Below are 17,145 nucleotides of genomic sequence, written 5' to 3' on the forward strand. Positions count from 1 at the left end.
GAGGCCAGTATGAAACCCTGCAGAAAACCCTTCCAGCAAAAACTGCCTGACTGCTGGTGCTGGGTGGTCCTCAAGGAGATCCCCTAGCAAAGAAACGTTGACTCGGCTTAGTCAGGCTGTGCTAATTGGCTTGATCAAGCAGGCGGACTTGGGGTGGGCCCTGAAGCAGTTAGCGCAAACATGCAACAACCTACACTGGTTGAAATTGCAACCTGCATAATTGTAGTTGTTACACAGCTGCGCTTTCCCAAGGTATCGTATGGGTCTACCCAATTTGTCCACCTGCCCCAGGGTTCCAGCAGACCCCCCTGCCACCTGCCTGGAGGGCCCTACCTGACTGGAGGCTTCCACATTGGAGCACCAGGCCGTGGTATGAGCCGAGGACTGGCAGCTGGTACATACCGGGGACTTTTGACCAGCAAAGTGTCTGCAAAATAGCTCCATGTCAATGGCCCCCCACCATGACACCACCTGGAACTGAGCCCAGGTGGCTGCCACCTTAGCCGCAAAGGATCGGTGGTAATCATAAAAAATTGTGCCACCGTATTTATGGGCCAGATCCACAACCTTATGAAGATAAAGGTCCAACTCCTCCCTTCTACCTGGGCTAACAGAACAGATGATATCCCTAAAAATACCAAAAGCCAGCACAAATTCCGGTACACTGAGTTTTCGACTCAGCCTGGGGTCTTTGGTCTTCAGAACTACAGATACCTCCCCACAAGTAAAAGATTTATTCTCCGACACATCCTGAGCCGCTATGAGCAGGGAGGCCAAGTTAACATCTTTCCCCTCCAAGATGTCCTTTTTGATGTTGGCCGGGATGAAATGGGCTGGAGATACCACAGGTGGGGCAGCCGACGGAGATGGTACCGCTGAAGGGAAAGTAGCGACATTACCTGCGGCTGGGCTTGGGAGCGCTAGCGCTGGGGATGCTGAATCCACCACGGTAGAGGCTGGTATTACTGTATTAGCCAAGGCCCGGGCCTCCATCACCTCCATCCTTTCCTGCAACTGGACCATGGAGGTAGCCAGTGTGTTTAGCAGCGCATGGACCTGTACCAATGCGTTATGCACCGTCGCATGCTCAGCGCTGGTGGCGGGAGATGATTGTGACAGGGGTGGGAAGCATAGCCTAAACAGTTCTGCTTTCCTAGCCGAAGAGGGGAAATGCCTTTGCGGCGGAGTTCAGCCATGAGTCTGGGCACGGTCCAACTTCTCAAGGATGGTGAATTTCCGAGCTCCGAACCCCCGCGTGGCGGTGTAGGCGGGACGAACGAGAAGTCCTCGCTATCAGCCACTTGAGACATACCGAAATCTAAAGAGACAAACTACAAAGAATAACATGAAAGCCCTCGCCCCTCAGCCAGCCCAAATGCGTGACTGCCTAGGTGGCCGGAAATAGCGTGTGACCTACCAAGCGGGACCCCGACCCTGAAATGATGAAACGAAATGAGTGAAATGAGTGAGCCCGAGCGACCTGCAGCGCGACAACAGGTAATTAAAAACGAACACTCAGGGCTACGATACCCACAGGAGCGAGGTGGGTATGTATAAATGAGAAATGATGGTGCCATACCAGACATGAGATGTACGGCGAGAAGATTGTGGTCCAACAATCAATTAATGACCCTCAGCCTCTACGGAACTGTAGCCGTGACAGAACCAGAAAGCAATATGGACCTGGAAAAAACTAACTATACCCCTAAAAGCGAGCAAATACGTACCAGCTGACACCGGGAAGACACTGTAATCCGACCTGAAAGAATTAATACCATATGTACCGACGGAGAAATGAGCGCAAGAAATGTATAACCAGACAAAAGAAATGAATGTGGTAACGATGTGAAATTGCCGCCCTAAAGCGACCGCATCCCCCACCCGAAATGCCCAGTGAGGTGGCAACTGCCCTCCTTATAAGATTGAAGCAAACGCATGACCGATTGATCAATGAAAACCACACGTCCGACACACTGAAGATGACCGACCTATCAGTGAAAGCCGCATGGCAATTTTACCATTGACAGATCGCATGAGATTCCCCCGAACCTGACTTATGACACGTACTGACGACATGTTGCATGACAATCCCTGAAGACCAATGGTATGACGATCTGCCAAGCCAAAACGCAAGACCGTCCTGACCAGACAAATCGCATGGTAGTTTGCTCACGGCAACCGTGCAGTTACCCCCCCCCCCCCCATCGCATGACCATTTTGTCAGACAAATCGCATGACCGTTTCATCAGACAAAATCGCATGACTGTTTCATCAGACAAAATCGCATGACTGTTTCATCAGACAAAATCGCATGACTGTTCATCCGAAAATCGCATGACTGTTTCATCAGACAAAAACGCATGATCGATACATCGGACAAACCGTATGACCGTTTCGTCAGACAGATCGCATGACCGTTTTTTATCCGACAAATCGCATGACTGTTTCATCAGACAAAATCGCATGATCGATGCATCGGACAAATCGCATGACCGTTTCATCAGACAGATCGCATGACCGTTTCTTTTATCCGACAAATCGCATGACTGTTTAACCAAGAAACCATGACTGTTAACAAGACAAACGTATGACCATTCATCAAAGGCAAATTGCATGGCTGTTGCGAGATAATCGCGTGGTCGTGCCAGATGACCATGATGAATTCCCCCCCACCACTGATTGAGACAGATCTTACCCCCCCTCCCCTCCCAAGACCGGCAAATCTGTATGGAAAATACATGACACTAGGGTGGTCAGCAGTTTACCAATGACATCGATGACAAGCCAGATGAACAACACAAATATGCAGGCAGATACCAGGAACCCCCCCCCCCTCCCCCCCTCCCCTGGCCCCTAGCCCCTCCGGCCAGATCTGGCGACATGTATGATACCCCCCCCCCCTTTGTGAGGCTCCCGGGGTTTCCCCTGTGGCTGCTGAAATGAGTGCTGTCAGCCAGGCCCCCCTGTCAGCCAGCCCCCCCCGTCAGCCAGGCCCCCCCCCCCCCCGCTGCCACGAGGCGAATCTACGGGCGAAATGTAAGCAGGGGACGCCAGTCCCCAATGCTGGTCGCGGCCCCCCCCCCCAGAATACCTGAAGCCCTCGTGGCCTGGAGACGCACTGGAGCCGCGATCTCAGCTCCCTCCACGCTAGTTGGCGCCCGGAAATGACGTCGGCGGTCGCGGCGGAAGTGACGCACATCCACAGGAAAAGAGGCCGACGCTGGACCCGGCAGAGAAGGGAGGATAAGTACTCCCCCAGACTCCGCCTACAAACACAGGCCGGCCTCCGTCCAGCCTTCCAACTTGGCCGCCCTCCTGCAAAAAAAAATTATTTGCCAGGGGAGCTACCCATCATGTTTGTGGCCAAGCAGAAAGCATGGTAGATGGGCCAATTATTATTTACAGATATAACAATGACTTTGTTAAGAAATTCCTTATTCCAGAAAGAGAATGTGCATAGGAGTTGATTTACTAAAGGCAAATAGGCTATTCCCTTTGCAAGGCAATATTCATCAAAACTTAGCGAATATGTTGAAATTTCACTTTGTAAAGATTACTTAATAATGTGCATTACAAAAAACTGAATTTTTGATTGGGCGATGGAAGTCAGCAGAGTTTCACCTCGTTTACTAAGCTCTGGGGCTAATTCCCTTGCAAAGTGTAACTTCCTTTGCCAAGTGAACATCCTTTTTGCCTATAGTAAATCAACCTCATTTAGTCTCCTCCTTTAGATTGTAAGCTCCATGAGCAGGGCCCCCCTATTCCTTCCATATTTAACTGTATTGGAATTGTACTGTCCCCCCTCTACATTGTAAAGCACTGCGTAAACAGTTGGCACTATACAAATCCTGTATAATACTAATCACATTAATCTTTATATTACTCATATAAAAGAACAAAGCACACTGAAAGTATTTCTCTAAGCATGCCAAGATTAGCTAATAACAACTGCCTTGCATCACCCAAAGTGTATGTTCTTATTGAGCCATACCTTGGAAGCTGCTACAAGCTGGGCTGTGCTGGCTGCAATTTCATGAGAACATACAATAATGTCTTCAAATTTTCCCTGCCCTTGGACAACAAGGTCCGCAGCATCCCTGGAAAACATGACAAAAAAACACAAGAACAGTAAAACACTCAAGATAAAGTATAAAATGATGTCAGAAAAAAGTAATAAATACAAACATGAGTCTAGACTACATCTACATATTTCATATTTACTATCAGAATCTATGATAACAACCAATTTACACTGATGCCGCGTACACACGATCGGTCAATCCGGTGAGAACGGTCTGATGGACCGTTTTCATCAGACCGAACCCATCGCGTGTAGGCCCCATCGTTTATTTATCCATCGGTTAAAAAATGTGAAACTTGTTTTAAAGTTAACCGATGGATACCTAACCAAAAAAAAAACGATCGTTTGTAGGCACCGGTTAAAAATCCATGCATGCTCAGACTAATATAGGGGACAGGAGCGCTCGTTCTGGTAAAACTAGCGTTCGTTATGGAGATAGCACATTCATCACGCTGTAACAGACAGAAAAGCGCAAAATGTCTTTTACTAACACAAAATCGGCTAAAGCAGCCCCAAGGGTGGCGCCATTGGATTGGAACTTCCCATTTATAGTGCCGTCGTATGTGGTTTACGTGACCGCGTTCTGACACGATCGTTTTTTTAACCAATGGTGTGTAGGCACGACTGACCATCAGTCAGCCTCATCAGTTAACTAATGGAAAAATCCATCAGACCGTTCTCATTGGATTGACCGATCGTGTGTACAGGGCATAACAGTCTTGAAGCTAGAAGCTCACAGTAGTTGGATGACTCTGAAAATCACCTAAAGGCTAAAGCCCTGTACACACGATCAGTCCATCCAATGAGAACGGACTGAAGGACCGTTTCATCGGTTCACCGATGAAGCTGACTGATGGTCTGATGTGCCTACACACCATCGGTTAAAAAAATGATTGTGTCAGAACGTGGTGACGTAAAACACACGACGTGCTGAAAAAAAAGAAGTTCAATGCTTCCAAGCAAGAGTCGACTTGATTCTGAGCATGCGCGGCTTTTGCATACTAACCATCGGTTTTGACCGATCGGTTAGGCGTCCATCGGTTGAATTTTAAAGCAAGTTCTAAATTTTCCACCGAAGGATAACGGACCGATGGGGCCTACACACGATCGGTTTGGTCCTTCAGTCCGTTTCCATCGGTTTTAACCGACCGTGTGTACGCGGCCTAAGCAGTAAAGCCCCTTTCACACTGACATGTTTTTGAGGTGCTGCTATACCGCCTGAAGAAATCATGCCCTGCAGTCTTCATAGAAGGCTTTCACATTGAAGCGGTGCGCTTGCAGGCCCGCTCCAAAAGTCCTGCTAGGCGCATCTTTGGAGCGGTATAGGAGCGGGGTGTTTACCGCTCCTATACCGCTCCTTCCCATTGAAATCAATGGGAAACCGCGGTAATACCGCTGGCAATGCACCTCTCCAGAGGCGCATTGCAAACAGTATTAACCCTTTTCCGGCCGCTAGCGGGGGTTAAAACCGCACTGCTAGCGGCCGGATATCACGGTAAATACGCCGCTATACCGCCACCGAACCTCCGCTCCTCTTGTGAAAGGGGCCTAAAGCTAACCATTCTCTATCTTAACTATAATAAAAGACATGCAAGACTTTGAAATCCAACTTTGTCTATCCAACTGCAGCCAACTTTGACAAAAAGTCAGGCTGATTATGCAAGGAGTATTTTGTTTCATAGAAAGTTTTACAGTGTGTGTACATTTACCGATGCCTCAGAGAAGTTATGTATTAATACCTCTTATGTTTCAACTGCTTTAGTTATGTATGCTATCTTTTACAGTCAATCAATTCACACGTGCCAAGAAGGTAATTCTAGGATTCCGTTTGCTAATGATGCACCTTGAAAGCGCCTGGATTTGTACCATGACCTTATTCAAATGTAACTAGTTTATGGTAAGCTAAACTTAAGGGAGGGCATATCATGTTAGATGAGACACATACAATATGTAACCAATATGCCCCACAGGGTGGTGTCAATGTTAGCAATTGCCCCAGAACCACATTTCCTATTAAAGACAAAGAGGTGAGAAGGTAAGCGGGCTCCTATTTGTCCATTACACTGCAGTCTATGATCAGGGTACAGGCTATTTATACAGCACTATAATTCATTTCCAGGGCCACACAAACCAGTGTTTTGAAATGACACCATTTTTTTTATCGAGAGAAACAGTTGCAGCCAAGGCAACGGTATGTGAGTATTTCTCCACAATTCTCTGTTTTGGTAAAGATAGAGATTGTGTTTCCATATGTTAGTAAACTCATTCACAATATAGTCAAACATCCAAAAGTGCCTCTTGTGGTGTTGTGTAAGTACTTGGCATGCAATTATATTACTATGATCTCCCCTTCCTGCACACCCTACATCCCTTTAACTGAGCTCATGTGCCTGTGAAGGGGGTCAAAGTTTTGCCTAGTCAAGTAGCGACTGCTATTGGCTATCGCAGTGAGCATGTTTTCAGCAAAAAAAACTTTTTCTGCCCGTGTAACACACATGTGCAGTGGCAAGGAGTGTGGACTTTTACACCTACAGCTGCTCATATGCAAAGGTTTCTGATCTGACTCCGTGCTTGCTGCAGACTGGCTCCCAATCCTGTGACCACTGAGATATTTCACGTGACTTTAATGAACAGGATCTGATTTTGATTCAAGAAGGAGTGTTTTCCGCACCAAATATTAAGGTGAGTATACTAAATATGAAATCAATATAAATAATATATAACCAATAGCTGCTCCTCAAGTTACAGGGGTGAACTGTGTAATTATTGATAAAAGAAGCAGTGGCGGCTGGTGCTCAAAATTTTTGGGGGGGCACAAACGAAAATAAAAAAAACAATTGCAGCCTCACTGTACCTATCAATTGTCACCACTGTGCCATGCCATCAAATGCACTCACTTTGCCATCAAAACGCAACCACTGTGCCATCAAAACGCAGCCACTGTGCCATGCCATCAAAACACAGCCACCGTGCCATCAAAACGCAGCCACTGTGCCATGCCATCAAAACGCAGCCACCGTGCCATGCCATCAAAACACAGCCACTGTGCCATACCATCAAATGCAGCTACTGTGCCATCAATTGTCACCACTATGCCATCAAACACAGCCACTGTGTCCCCAATTGTCGCCACTGTGCCCCCAATTGTTGCCACTGTGCCCCCAATTGTTGCCACTGTGCCCCCAATTGTCACCACTGTGCCCCCAATTGTTGCCACTGTGCCCCCAATTGTAGCCACTGTGCCCCCAATTGTTGCCACTATGCCCCCACTTGTAGCCACCGTGCCCAGTACCCCCCCCGGCACTTACCTTTATGGCTTCTACGTCCCTCGATGTCCCTCGTCCCGCCCTCGATGACGCTTCAGCCAATCAGGTTACCTGGACCTGGGCTGTACTCGGACGCTGGCCCTGATAGGCACTTCCACACAGCCAGTCAGCTGCCGCTATTCAGCTGACCGGCGCTCAACTTCTGGCCAGCTGAATAGTGGGCGGCAGCGGCGAAAATATACAGATTCATACAGTGTATGAATCTGTATATTTTACTGGCTGTGAGCGAGCCAGAGGGGGCGGCGCTCCTGCGTCCATATGGACGAACCGCCACTGATAAGAAGGGAACGAGGGCGCTGGGGTCCCTATAGGGAACCAAAAGTAAACACAAAGTGATTGATACTTGTGGATGCGATCCAACTCAGGTGAATCGCATCCACAAGTATCAATCACTTTCTGATTTTGATTCGACTTTGAGATGAGTGTGACTTGTCCTTTGACCAATAAAAACAATTCCTTTGGTTCTGGTAAGGATGAAACCTTACACCAAAATTATAGAGAAATTATAAAAAAAAAAAAGTGTAGCCCCCCCCCCCAAACCTATACCAGGCAGTATACCCCCCATACTATACCAGCCCCCTCTGGGCCCCCCACCATAAAGCACCTTGTCCCCATGATGATGGTGATGTCACAAGGGGGTGGGGTCTCCGGGTTACGGGAGTTATGGGAGCTGCCAGAGCAGCGGGAGCATTCATCAGGGGAGGAACCTTGTTTTTTTATCAGTTTGGCGGTGGCGATGACGGCCATCGTGATTGACGTTGGATCTACATCAGGGGACATTATTAATTATTAATAAAGGAATGTCAAAAACTGTCTCATGTTTTTTTTTACACTACACAGTCTTTTTTGGGTCAATGGGTAGAGGTACTATGTACCCCATACTTATTCACATGGGGGGTCAGTTTCTTAAAGGGGGCTTCCAGATTCCAATGAGACCCCTGCTCGCATTTTCCCACAAACTCGGCCCAGGGTTGTGGGGAAGAGACCCTTGTCCCCATTAACATGGGGACAAGGTGCTTTGGGGTGGGGGAGGGAAAGCCCCCCTGCAACAAAGCACCACCCCCCATGTTGAGGGCATGTGGCCTGGTATGGTTCAGTGGGGAGACGCTCACTTGTCCTCCCCCTTTCCAGTCCTGCTGGGCTGCATGCATGGACCCAAAGGGTCTAATATGGATGTGGGGGGGGGAGGGGGCCACGCCATTTTGTTTATCAAATACATTTTTCATACATTTTGCATTGCTAACACTGCCTCTGAGTCACATATCACAAGTCGGATCAGTTAATTCTATTGGCTGAAATTGGACAGAGGTCCTACCAAAGTAGTGTAGGAACCTTTTCCAAAGTGGAACCGGCACAAGTCAGACCAGTTAAGACAGCTGTCATAGGGAAATATTGATTTTTAAATGTCATATGACTTCTGCACTCAAAGGTGGAGCGATTGTTGCACCAGCGTGGATCTGGCCTAAACTGTAAATGCACAGTCCTGGAATCCAACAATAATACTAAAGCTATGCAGGGGCAATCTACAATCAGGGCCAAATGGTAGAAAGGGTGACAGTCTGAAATCTTTTATTATGCACAAAATGTGTCACTGACAGTCATCAACATGATGTGTGCTTCCACAGGTCTAAGCTAAACGTATATTGGCTATGAAGAAATCTGGCCTTTCATGTATTCTGCACAGAGCACATCTAACGTAAGAATGAAAGGAAAAGGGGGAAAACAGTTTTACGCCCCCTTCCCTCATGGGATTGTGTCAGGGGGGTTTCTAGTATCTCCTCAGGTTTAAAAAATGCGGGAAGACTTCCCATTGGCCCTTGGCCTATGGAAAGGTCAGATAACCACTGTATCTGGGCAGTTTTGGGGGGATTTCTGTGTGAAATTTCAAAAGATGCCCTCACGTTTAAAATTTACGGGAAGACTTACCATTGGCCCTTGGCATTTGGAAAGGCCAGGTGACCACGGTATCTGGGCAGTTCAGGGGGATTTCTGTGTGAAATTTCTAATAAAAAGGGGGTTCCGAGCCAAAGAGGTTCAGTCGCCTCAGTAGCAGCAGCTGTGGTGTTCCCTCCCACCCTCCCTAAGTCGCAACTATTATGTGGCTAGTGTCACCTTTAGGGGGACAGCTTATTTTAAAAAAAGTTAAACAAATTATTTAAAAGTGATAAAGTTATATGTTAAAAGTAGGGAGATTCCCCTTTATTTGATTATACAGCTTAAGCCATAGTGGCTGAGCTGTTTTACGTGTTCTAAAGTTTAACTTTAAGGCTTCATTACCACTGGCGTTTTTACAGCCACTTTTCTGAGTGTTTTTTACAGCTTAAAAACGCCTGTCCATGTTATTCTATGGCATCATGCCCACATAGGCGTTTTTGAGCTGCAAATGGCATAGGCGTTTTTGAGCTGTAAAAAAAACGCGGGACCAGGGCGTTCTGTGGTTCCAGCAATAGAGCTGTAAAAACGCCAGACATTAAAAAACGCTCAAAAACGCGCGAAAACGCTCAAAAACGCTACAGCGGCGTTTTTGAGCTCCAGCTCACAGAAAAAAACAAAACATGGACAGGCGTTTTTAAGCTGTAAAAAAGGCTAACAACAGTGGCTGTAAAAACGCCAGTGGAAATGAAGTCTTAATATTTTTTAAAGCCAATAATAAAAGCCGCTGCAAAATATTTTTCCAATAAAAGGTGTTGGTGTGGTTTTATTGTGTTTGACTGCTATCCCATGAGGCATCCATGCAGCAGTTCACACTTTGTATGGCATGGTAGGTGCATGGACATCCTGAAAGCATGTTATTTAGGTTATAAAGGTCCGGTCCTCGGTTTTCTGCTTTCTGGCTTAAGACCTGACACTACAAAGCAACCATTATGATTTCCTAAGAAGGGAACTGTGCCATCTTTCTATATAATGATGTTGGTCTGCTCATTGCTAAAATATACTTACACCATAACAGTGGCTCCCCACCCCACAGCCTTGGAAGCAGAAATCAGCCCCTCTGTCCACCGTGAGTTTCTGGCGTAGAACTCTTTTGGAGATGCTGCTCCCTAAAAATAATTAGTACACAATAAAGTCTTTGCAAATACATGCATAAAAAAAGCTGAATTTCTCTGATTGTGTGATGTGCTTAAATAGAAAGTCACACAAAGGACAAGGACATACTGACCCCTCCACTCTCCACAATCTCTTTCTGAAGATCCTTTGAGGCCAGAATCAAAGCCTTAATTCCCTGCATGAGATCCGTACATGACCCCAGAATCCTGCAAAACAAAGTCACACATGTTCTGAAGAATTCTCATTTCACAACATAGGATTTAGACTCATTTTATTTCTTGGATATAGAGTGTTTGAACAAATAAATAACTTACTGTTCATTGACTTGTAATTTTAGTCCAGTGTCATCCGTTCGAGACTTCTTTAGCATTTCCTGAGGGGGAAAAAAAAATGATTACTGTGACACAAAGTATCTTCAAAGAACAGTCTATTGCTTTTATCAGTGTCTGAATCAGACGAGCAAGTATTTTTATTTTAACTGGCATTTTATGTGTCGCTGGGTGCTTTTGTGACCATCCAATGAACTGAAGTTGCACATGCATGATGTCATCTTGTTGCTTTTAATTGAAGCACTCTTATGGTGGCCATTCATGCTTTCATAAATTATTGATTTATTTTCTGATCAATATCTTCCAATAGAAAAAAATGATCTATGTATAGTCAACAACCCATTTAATCGATATGCTACAAGGGGGAAGTGAATTTCGATCAATAGTGACAATACAATCATAACTTATGATCATATATTATTGATTGTAATTCTATTTTCACCATGTAATCTCATGATCAGATCTATCAAAATACGATTGTATTCATGAACAAAGTATCTCAGTGCTGCCAACAGATGCAGATAATATTCCACCATGGCCGATCAATTCAGTTTGATGAAATTCAATTGGAAATTTAGTCTAAATCAATGGAAGGAAAGGTATGGCTATTCGATTGTTTGCAGATTTTACTGTTTTGACAAAATTGTGCATCAATCAATAAAAAACAAAACAATTGAAGCGTACAGTATGTAGCCACTAATAGGGCCATATCACACACTAGCTATCTTGTTGCCAGTAACCCCTTGCTTTAAAATCGGACTGATGGACTGATGACCGATCAGTCAAAACCGATGGTTAGTACGCAAAAGCATCGGTTCAAAACCTGCGCATGCTCAGAATCAAGTCGACGCATGCTTGGAAGCATTGAACTTCATTTTCTCTGCACGTCGTTGTGTTTTACGTCACCGCGTTGAACTCGATCGGTTTTTGAACTGATGGTGTGTAGGCACATCAGACCATCAGTCCATCAGACCATCAGTCCATCAGACTTCAGCCTTCAGTCCGTTTTCATCAGTTTGGACTGATCGAGTGCACAAGGCCTAAAACTTTGGACTGAAGGACAACAGTCCGATGGGCCATACACACGGTCGGTTTGGACTGATGAAACTGAACTTCAGTCCGTTTTCATTAGTTTGGACTGATCGTGTGTACAAGGCCTTACAGTTATAGTCTCTTCTCCTGCATCACCCATGCAGACTGTTGCTCCTCTTCTGCACTGCTCAGGCAGACTGTTGCTCCCAGGACTTTTCTCCCTCCTGTACATACCACTATAACCTGCTCTGTCCCATCATCTTCATTATGATAAAATGGGATCACTCTGAATAATCCCAGCTTTTTGGCTGTAATTAGTTGTACTTGGTGGTAGTTGGCTGCATAGTTACTAGGCTAGAGGCCTGCAGTACCTCTCCCCGGTGGCCTAGTAATTTATCAGTTTCACTTAATGGACTACTGATCCGAACTAGTCTGGCATGCAAATCCTGCGCCTGCAGGCTGCAGCAACTTGACACAAATCCCACAGTTTCTCCTCTGGCCTCACACCCAGCTCCGCTGGCATGTCTCTTCCAGAACATCCACTGTGTCACACTCACCGACCTTCACCTGCCCCGAGTTCATGATAGAGAACTTTAACTGGACATTCATTCCAATAGCTTCTCCAACCCCTCTGTTCCAGGAGACCTCTTCCATGACTGTGTAAGGATGAGGCTCCCTCCCAGCTCTCCCGGGCTCCTCCGCTGGGCCTCACACCCCCCCCCCCAGATGGGGATGGGGCCCCTGCTGCTATCTAGGTCTCCATTTTCCACGTCTCCTGGCCGACCTCAGCTTATCTGGGAGGCATGCCCCCTGCCAATACTAAGTGGGGATTGGTCAGGGCTCCTCAAATGAGCTGCCTGTCACTCCAGCTCCTGGCCCTGCCCCTCTTCCAGAACAATCTCCCTGGAAGCAGGGAGGGTACCCAAGTACTGAAGAACGGGTGGTCACACCCACTGCTACACTAACCACTCCCTAGCATGCAGCATAGGCCTGCCTAAACTTACCTGCACTAACAGTTCTATCTCACAAAAAATCCTACCTAGCACCTAAGGTAGAGGGTTCTACACATATTAACCACTTAAGCCCCCGGACCAAATACACAGCAGCTGAAAAAATCATGGATGTGAAACCATGTTAATGAACGTAGTGTGTTTCTGCAAAAAGCACAGAGGTGTGACCCAGGCCTGAGATGTTTAGTAACATAATGGGGTTAAAAAAACTAAAATTAGTACAAAAAGAGAAAATATTCGCTACTGTAAGGGGTTCATTTTTTACTGTGGGGCAGTGAATGTAATATTTACAGTAGAGATTTGCTCTTTTTGTACTATGAAGGGCAATTTTTTTTTTTTTAACCCCATTATGTTACTGGCCGATTAATCGATTATGAAAATGGTAATTGATTAATTTCATAATCGATTAGTTGTCCATTAACCAATTAGTTGTTTCGGCCCTACAGATTACATGACACAGAGTGGACATTCTGCTGTGGAACGCGAGTCAAAAAGGAAAAGATAAGCTGAAAAGGTCCTGTGAGAGGCCCAAATAATCATAGCAGGTCTCTCCTTTTTGTGGGAGTCATTGGTCAAATTCCATTTCTGTTTGAACTGCTCTGAAGTACCTGTGAATCAATAGGAACAGGTGATATCAGTGATCTGCAGCTGGAGCAGATAGGGGAGAACTTGGTACTGACAGAAGATAGTGTGGCATCTAAATGCCGCGTACACACGATCAGTCCATCCGATGAGAACGGAACGATGGACCGTTTTCATTGGTTAACCGATGAAGCTGACTGATGGTCCGTCGCGCCTACACACCATTGTTTAAAAAAAAACGATTATGTCAGAACGCGGTGACGTAAAACACAACGATGTGCTGAAAAAAACGAAGTTCAATGCTTCCAAGCATGCGTCGACTTGATTCTGAGCATGCGTGGATTTTTAACCGATGGTTGTGCCTACTAACCATCGTTTTTTTCCCATCGGTTAGGAATCCATCGGTTAAATTTAAAGCAAGTTGGCTTTTTTTTACCGATGGTTAAAGCGGGGGTTCACCTGACACTTTTTACCCTTAGCTTCATGCTCGTTTTGTCTAGGGGAATCGGCTAGAAGACTGTCAATCAAGAAGGAACGCCCGCTCCCGAAGACCCATACCCGGAAGCGACGGAGAAGATGCATCTCGAAAACGGTAAGTACGGCTCATATTTTAAAACAACTAGCCGATTCCCCTAGACAAAAAGAGCATGAAGCTAAGGGGATTGTTTGAAAAAACTGTTTTATGGGTGAACTCCCGCTTTAAATAACCTATGGGGCCTACACACGATCGGTTTTGACCGATGAAAACTGTCCATCAGACCGTTGTCCTCTGGTTAACCTATCGTGTGTACGAGGCCAAAAATCTGCAGGTGCATAATGTGTCTCCAGCTATTTCCACCTACTACGAATATATCAGATAGGTGATTGTGTATAGTGCATGGTTGTCATCAGTTTAAGAATTTTCTTTATCCACCATGATGATAGTAACAATATGCTGAAACCACTTTTTTTTTTACTAGGTAGAACGAATGAAAACAGTGTTTACCTCAATCCTGGCAGCAGCCGTTTCTACAGCTGCTGCTGTGGCTGTCATTTCTTTCTCCACTAGGTCACCCAACTCCTCCTCTTTGATATCAAGTGATGGAGGACGCAACTCCTGAAAGACAAACATCCAAATTATTGTTTTACGGGATAATAATCGTATTGTATATCTACCAATTTTACGATGGCGTGTGTTGTCTTAACTTCACTTTTAGGAAGCAAGGAACAATGTAAATATATAACCATGCTGGCCACCCTCACAGTAGTGTATTTTGTACAATATCATTGCGGTTTTCACTGTCATATTGAAAAAGCTGACATTCCTTAGCTGCACAGTCTGTGTGTCACTGGAAGAGGCATTTTGCACAGTAATGTGAAGCTGGGTTGTGTGAGTGATGGCGTCAGTGAAGTCCTTGGGGAAGTCCTGGATAGAAAATTTAAATTTTACTCTCCCAGAGTTCCCCTGATATTACTGATTAGCAGTGAAAATGTAAATTGATTCTTTTCGTCAGGACTCAATAAAAGCCTGTGGTATAGCCAAGAGGAATATTTATGGAAATGTTAAAAATTTGTGTGAAATATAATTACAACTGGGATCTCTAGTTCTTGGCAGAGAAGTTCTAACCAAAGTAGGTCATATCACTAGAGGTCCCTTCTGTACCGTAATTACACCTGATTACTAATGACTGTGTAAATACTACAGTTAATCAAACATTCTTATCCCCGTACGACATGGCCGCTGGGAATGGATGTGATCAAAACTCCTTGTGAAATACTTTAAAGCAGAGCTGGTGTTACAGAAAAAAACAACTTTTCTCCAAATAAAATTAAAAAGGGATTATGCTCTGAACGAAAGGAAACGTTCCTACTTGCACGTCTCTCATTCCAAATGATGACAAAAGTGTCAAATTTCCGAGGACAAATTTGATCCAACCTCTTGTATGCTGTGTACAGGTATTCCCTCACATATTCTGGTTTAGTACTGCTTGTTTGTTAGGAAAAAGCCCAGTAAAGTAATCAAAAATAGAACATTCTGGGCCAGATTCTCGTAGGAGATACGCCGGCGTATCTCCAGATACGCCGTCGTATCTCTGAGTCTGAGCCGTCGTATCTTGGCGCCTGATTCAAAGAGTCAGATACGCCAGAATTTGTATAAGATACGACCAGCGTAAGTCTCCTACGCCGCTTGTGTGGAGGACTTCCGTTTCCGGGGACGGTAGCGTGAGCATGGAGGAGTGAGAGCGCGCTAGCTCAGCATAGGTCCGTGGTGCACCTCGATAGGAGAGCGGAGGATTTGAAACCCCGACCAGCACTGGAGACGACAGACAGGGAGAGCGGCTTCCGTAGCGTCAGCTGAGAGCGGCTGCAGTAGCTTCACCTGAACAGCTGATGCCGCGGCGGGGAAGGAGAGCTGGAAGCTCGGGAAGCATACAGACGCCGAGTCACACGTACATAACGAGGTATATGACGGTGAGGAGGGAGAGCACAGAGCGGGCAGACGCTGGTGGATACAGCACTCTAAGAAGGAAATCCCTCATAGAAAGCTCCTACCAAGCCGCCGTTGTGACACCCGGAGTAGCGGCAGAGGTGAGAGCTGAAGGAAAAAGGCTGGACGCCGGAGCGGTGAGGTCCATAACATCTATAGCCTCAACTACAGCTCCAGGGGTTACAGCGCAGAGCCGGGAGACGCTGAGAGAGACAGTCGCAACAGGAAGCCCTACAGTACCCCCTGAGGTGGAGACAGAGACGGAGCAACAGCTCAGAGGAACCCCACACCCCTCTGTAGAGGTACAGATAGTATCAATAAGTAAAGCATTAACTGTACAAGATACACGAGACCTGGCAGGGGACTATATTGTAATGCCTATTGAAACACATCCTGTAATAAAAACACTTGAAGCCAGGAGTGGGGGTATGGACAACAAAGTGGATAAATTAAAGCAGGATGATGGTTTGGTGGGGGGGAACATACAGCCGGACCCCCAGAGGGTAGGGGGGATGACGGAGGTATGTGAGCAAGGGTTACCCCCTGATATGAAACAACTAAGTAGGCTTATCCAGGCCCTCCCATCAAAAGAGGACATACAAAAAATGCTGATGGATATAACTGGCATGTTGAAGGAGGAGATGGAGGAGGTGCGGGTAAGAGTATCCGCCGGTGAACAAAAAATATCGGTCTTAGAGAGGCAGCAAGCCACAGGGGACTGTAGACTGGAAGCACTGGAAAGAAAAGTCCAAATACAGCAACAGCAGCTGATCAGATTGCAATTAAAGACAGAAGAAGCTGACAATAGAAGCAGGAGAAACAATGTTCGCATAAGAGGCATACCGGAAAGCTGCGAGGGGCTGGCATTAAGGGAGGCTGTCCCAGCAATCTTTAATAAAATCTTAAAAAAAAGCCCAGGATCACCAATAGAGCTGGATAGAGTACATAGGATTCCCGCAGCAAGGAATCTGGATCAGAGTGACCCTCGAGATGTACTGTGTCGGATACATTTTTTTGGAATAAAGGAGGATATTATGAGGGAGACCTGGAAAGCTGGAACTGTGGAATGGGAGGGGTCGAATATTCAGTTGTTCCCAGATTTATCTTGGCAAACAAAGGCAAGACGCCGCTTGTTACGGCCGTTGCTTGAGCACATACGCTCCCAAGAGGCCACATACAGATGGGGGTACCCGCTGGCTATTAATATTAAAAGGGGTGGCAGAAATTTTAATCTAAGAGAACCATCACAGCTTCCAGCACTTTTTGAATT

At 46.0% G+C, this 17,145-nt stretch overlaps 1 protein-coding gene across 2 annotated transcripts in view; it reads right to left on the minus strand.

The window, feature by feature from the left end:
- The window catches only part of HIP1 (huntingtin interacting protein 1), a 190,684-nt gene that overhangs the window by 20,414 nt on the left and 153,125 nt on the right, over positions 1-17,145 (minus strand). For both annotated transcript variants that reach the window (XM_040338493.1, XM_040338492.1), the window contains 5 exons: positions 14,394-14,504; positions 10,770-10,828; positions 10,568-10,661; positions 10,348-10,448; positions 3,992-4,097 (listed from right to left, as the gene is read on the minus strand). In XM_040338493.1, coding sequence (XP_040194427.1) covers positions 3,992-4,097; positions 10,348-10,448; positions 10,568-10,661; positions 10,770-10,828; positions 14,394-14,504 — 471 coding nt within the window. The remainder of the gene's footprint in view (positions 1-3,991; positions 4,098-10,347; positions 10,449-10,567; positions 10,662-10,769; positions 10,829-14,393; positions 14,505-17,145) is intronic.

The sequence above is a fragment of the Rana temporaria genome, chromosome 2 (assembly GCF_905171775.1).
Source record: "Rana temporaria chromosome 2, aRanTem1.1, whole genome shotgun sequence".
Taxonomy (NCBI): domain Eukaryota; kingdom Metazoa; phylum Chordata; class Amphibia; order Anura; family Ranidae; genus Rana; species Rana temporaria.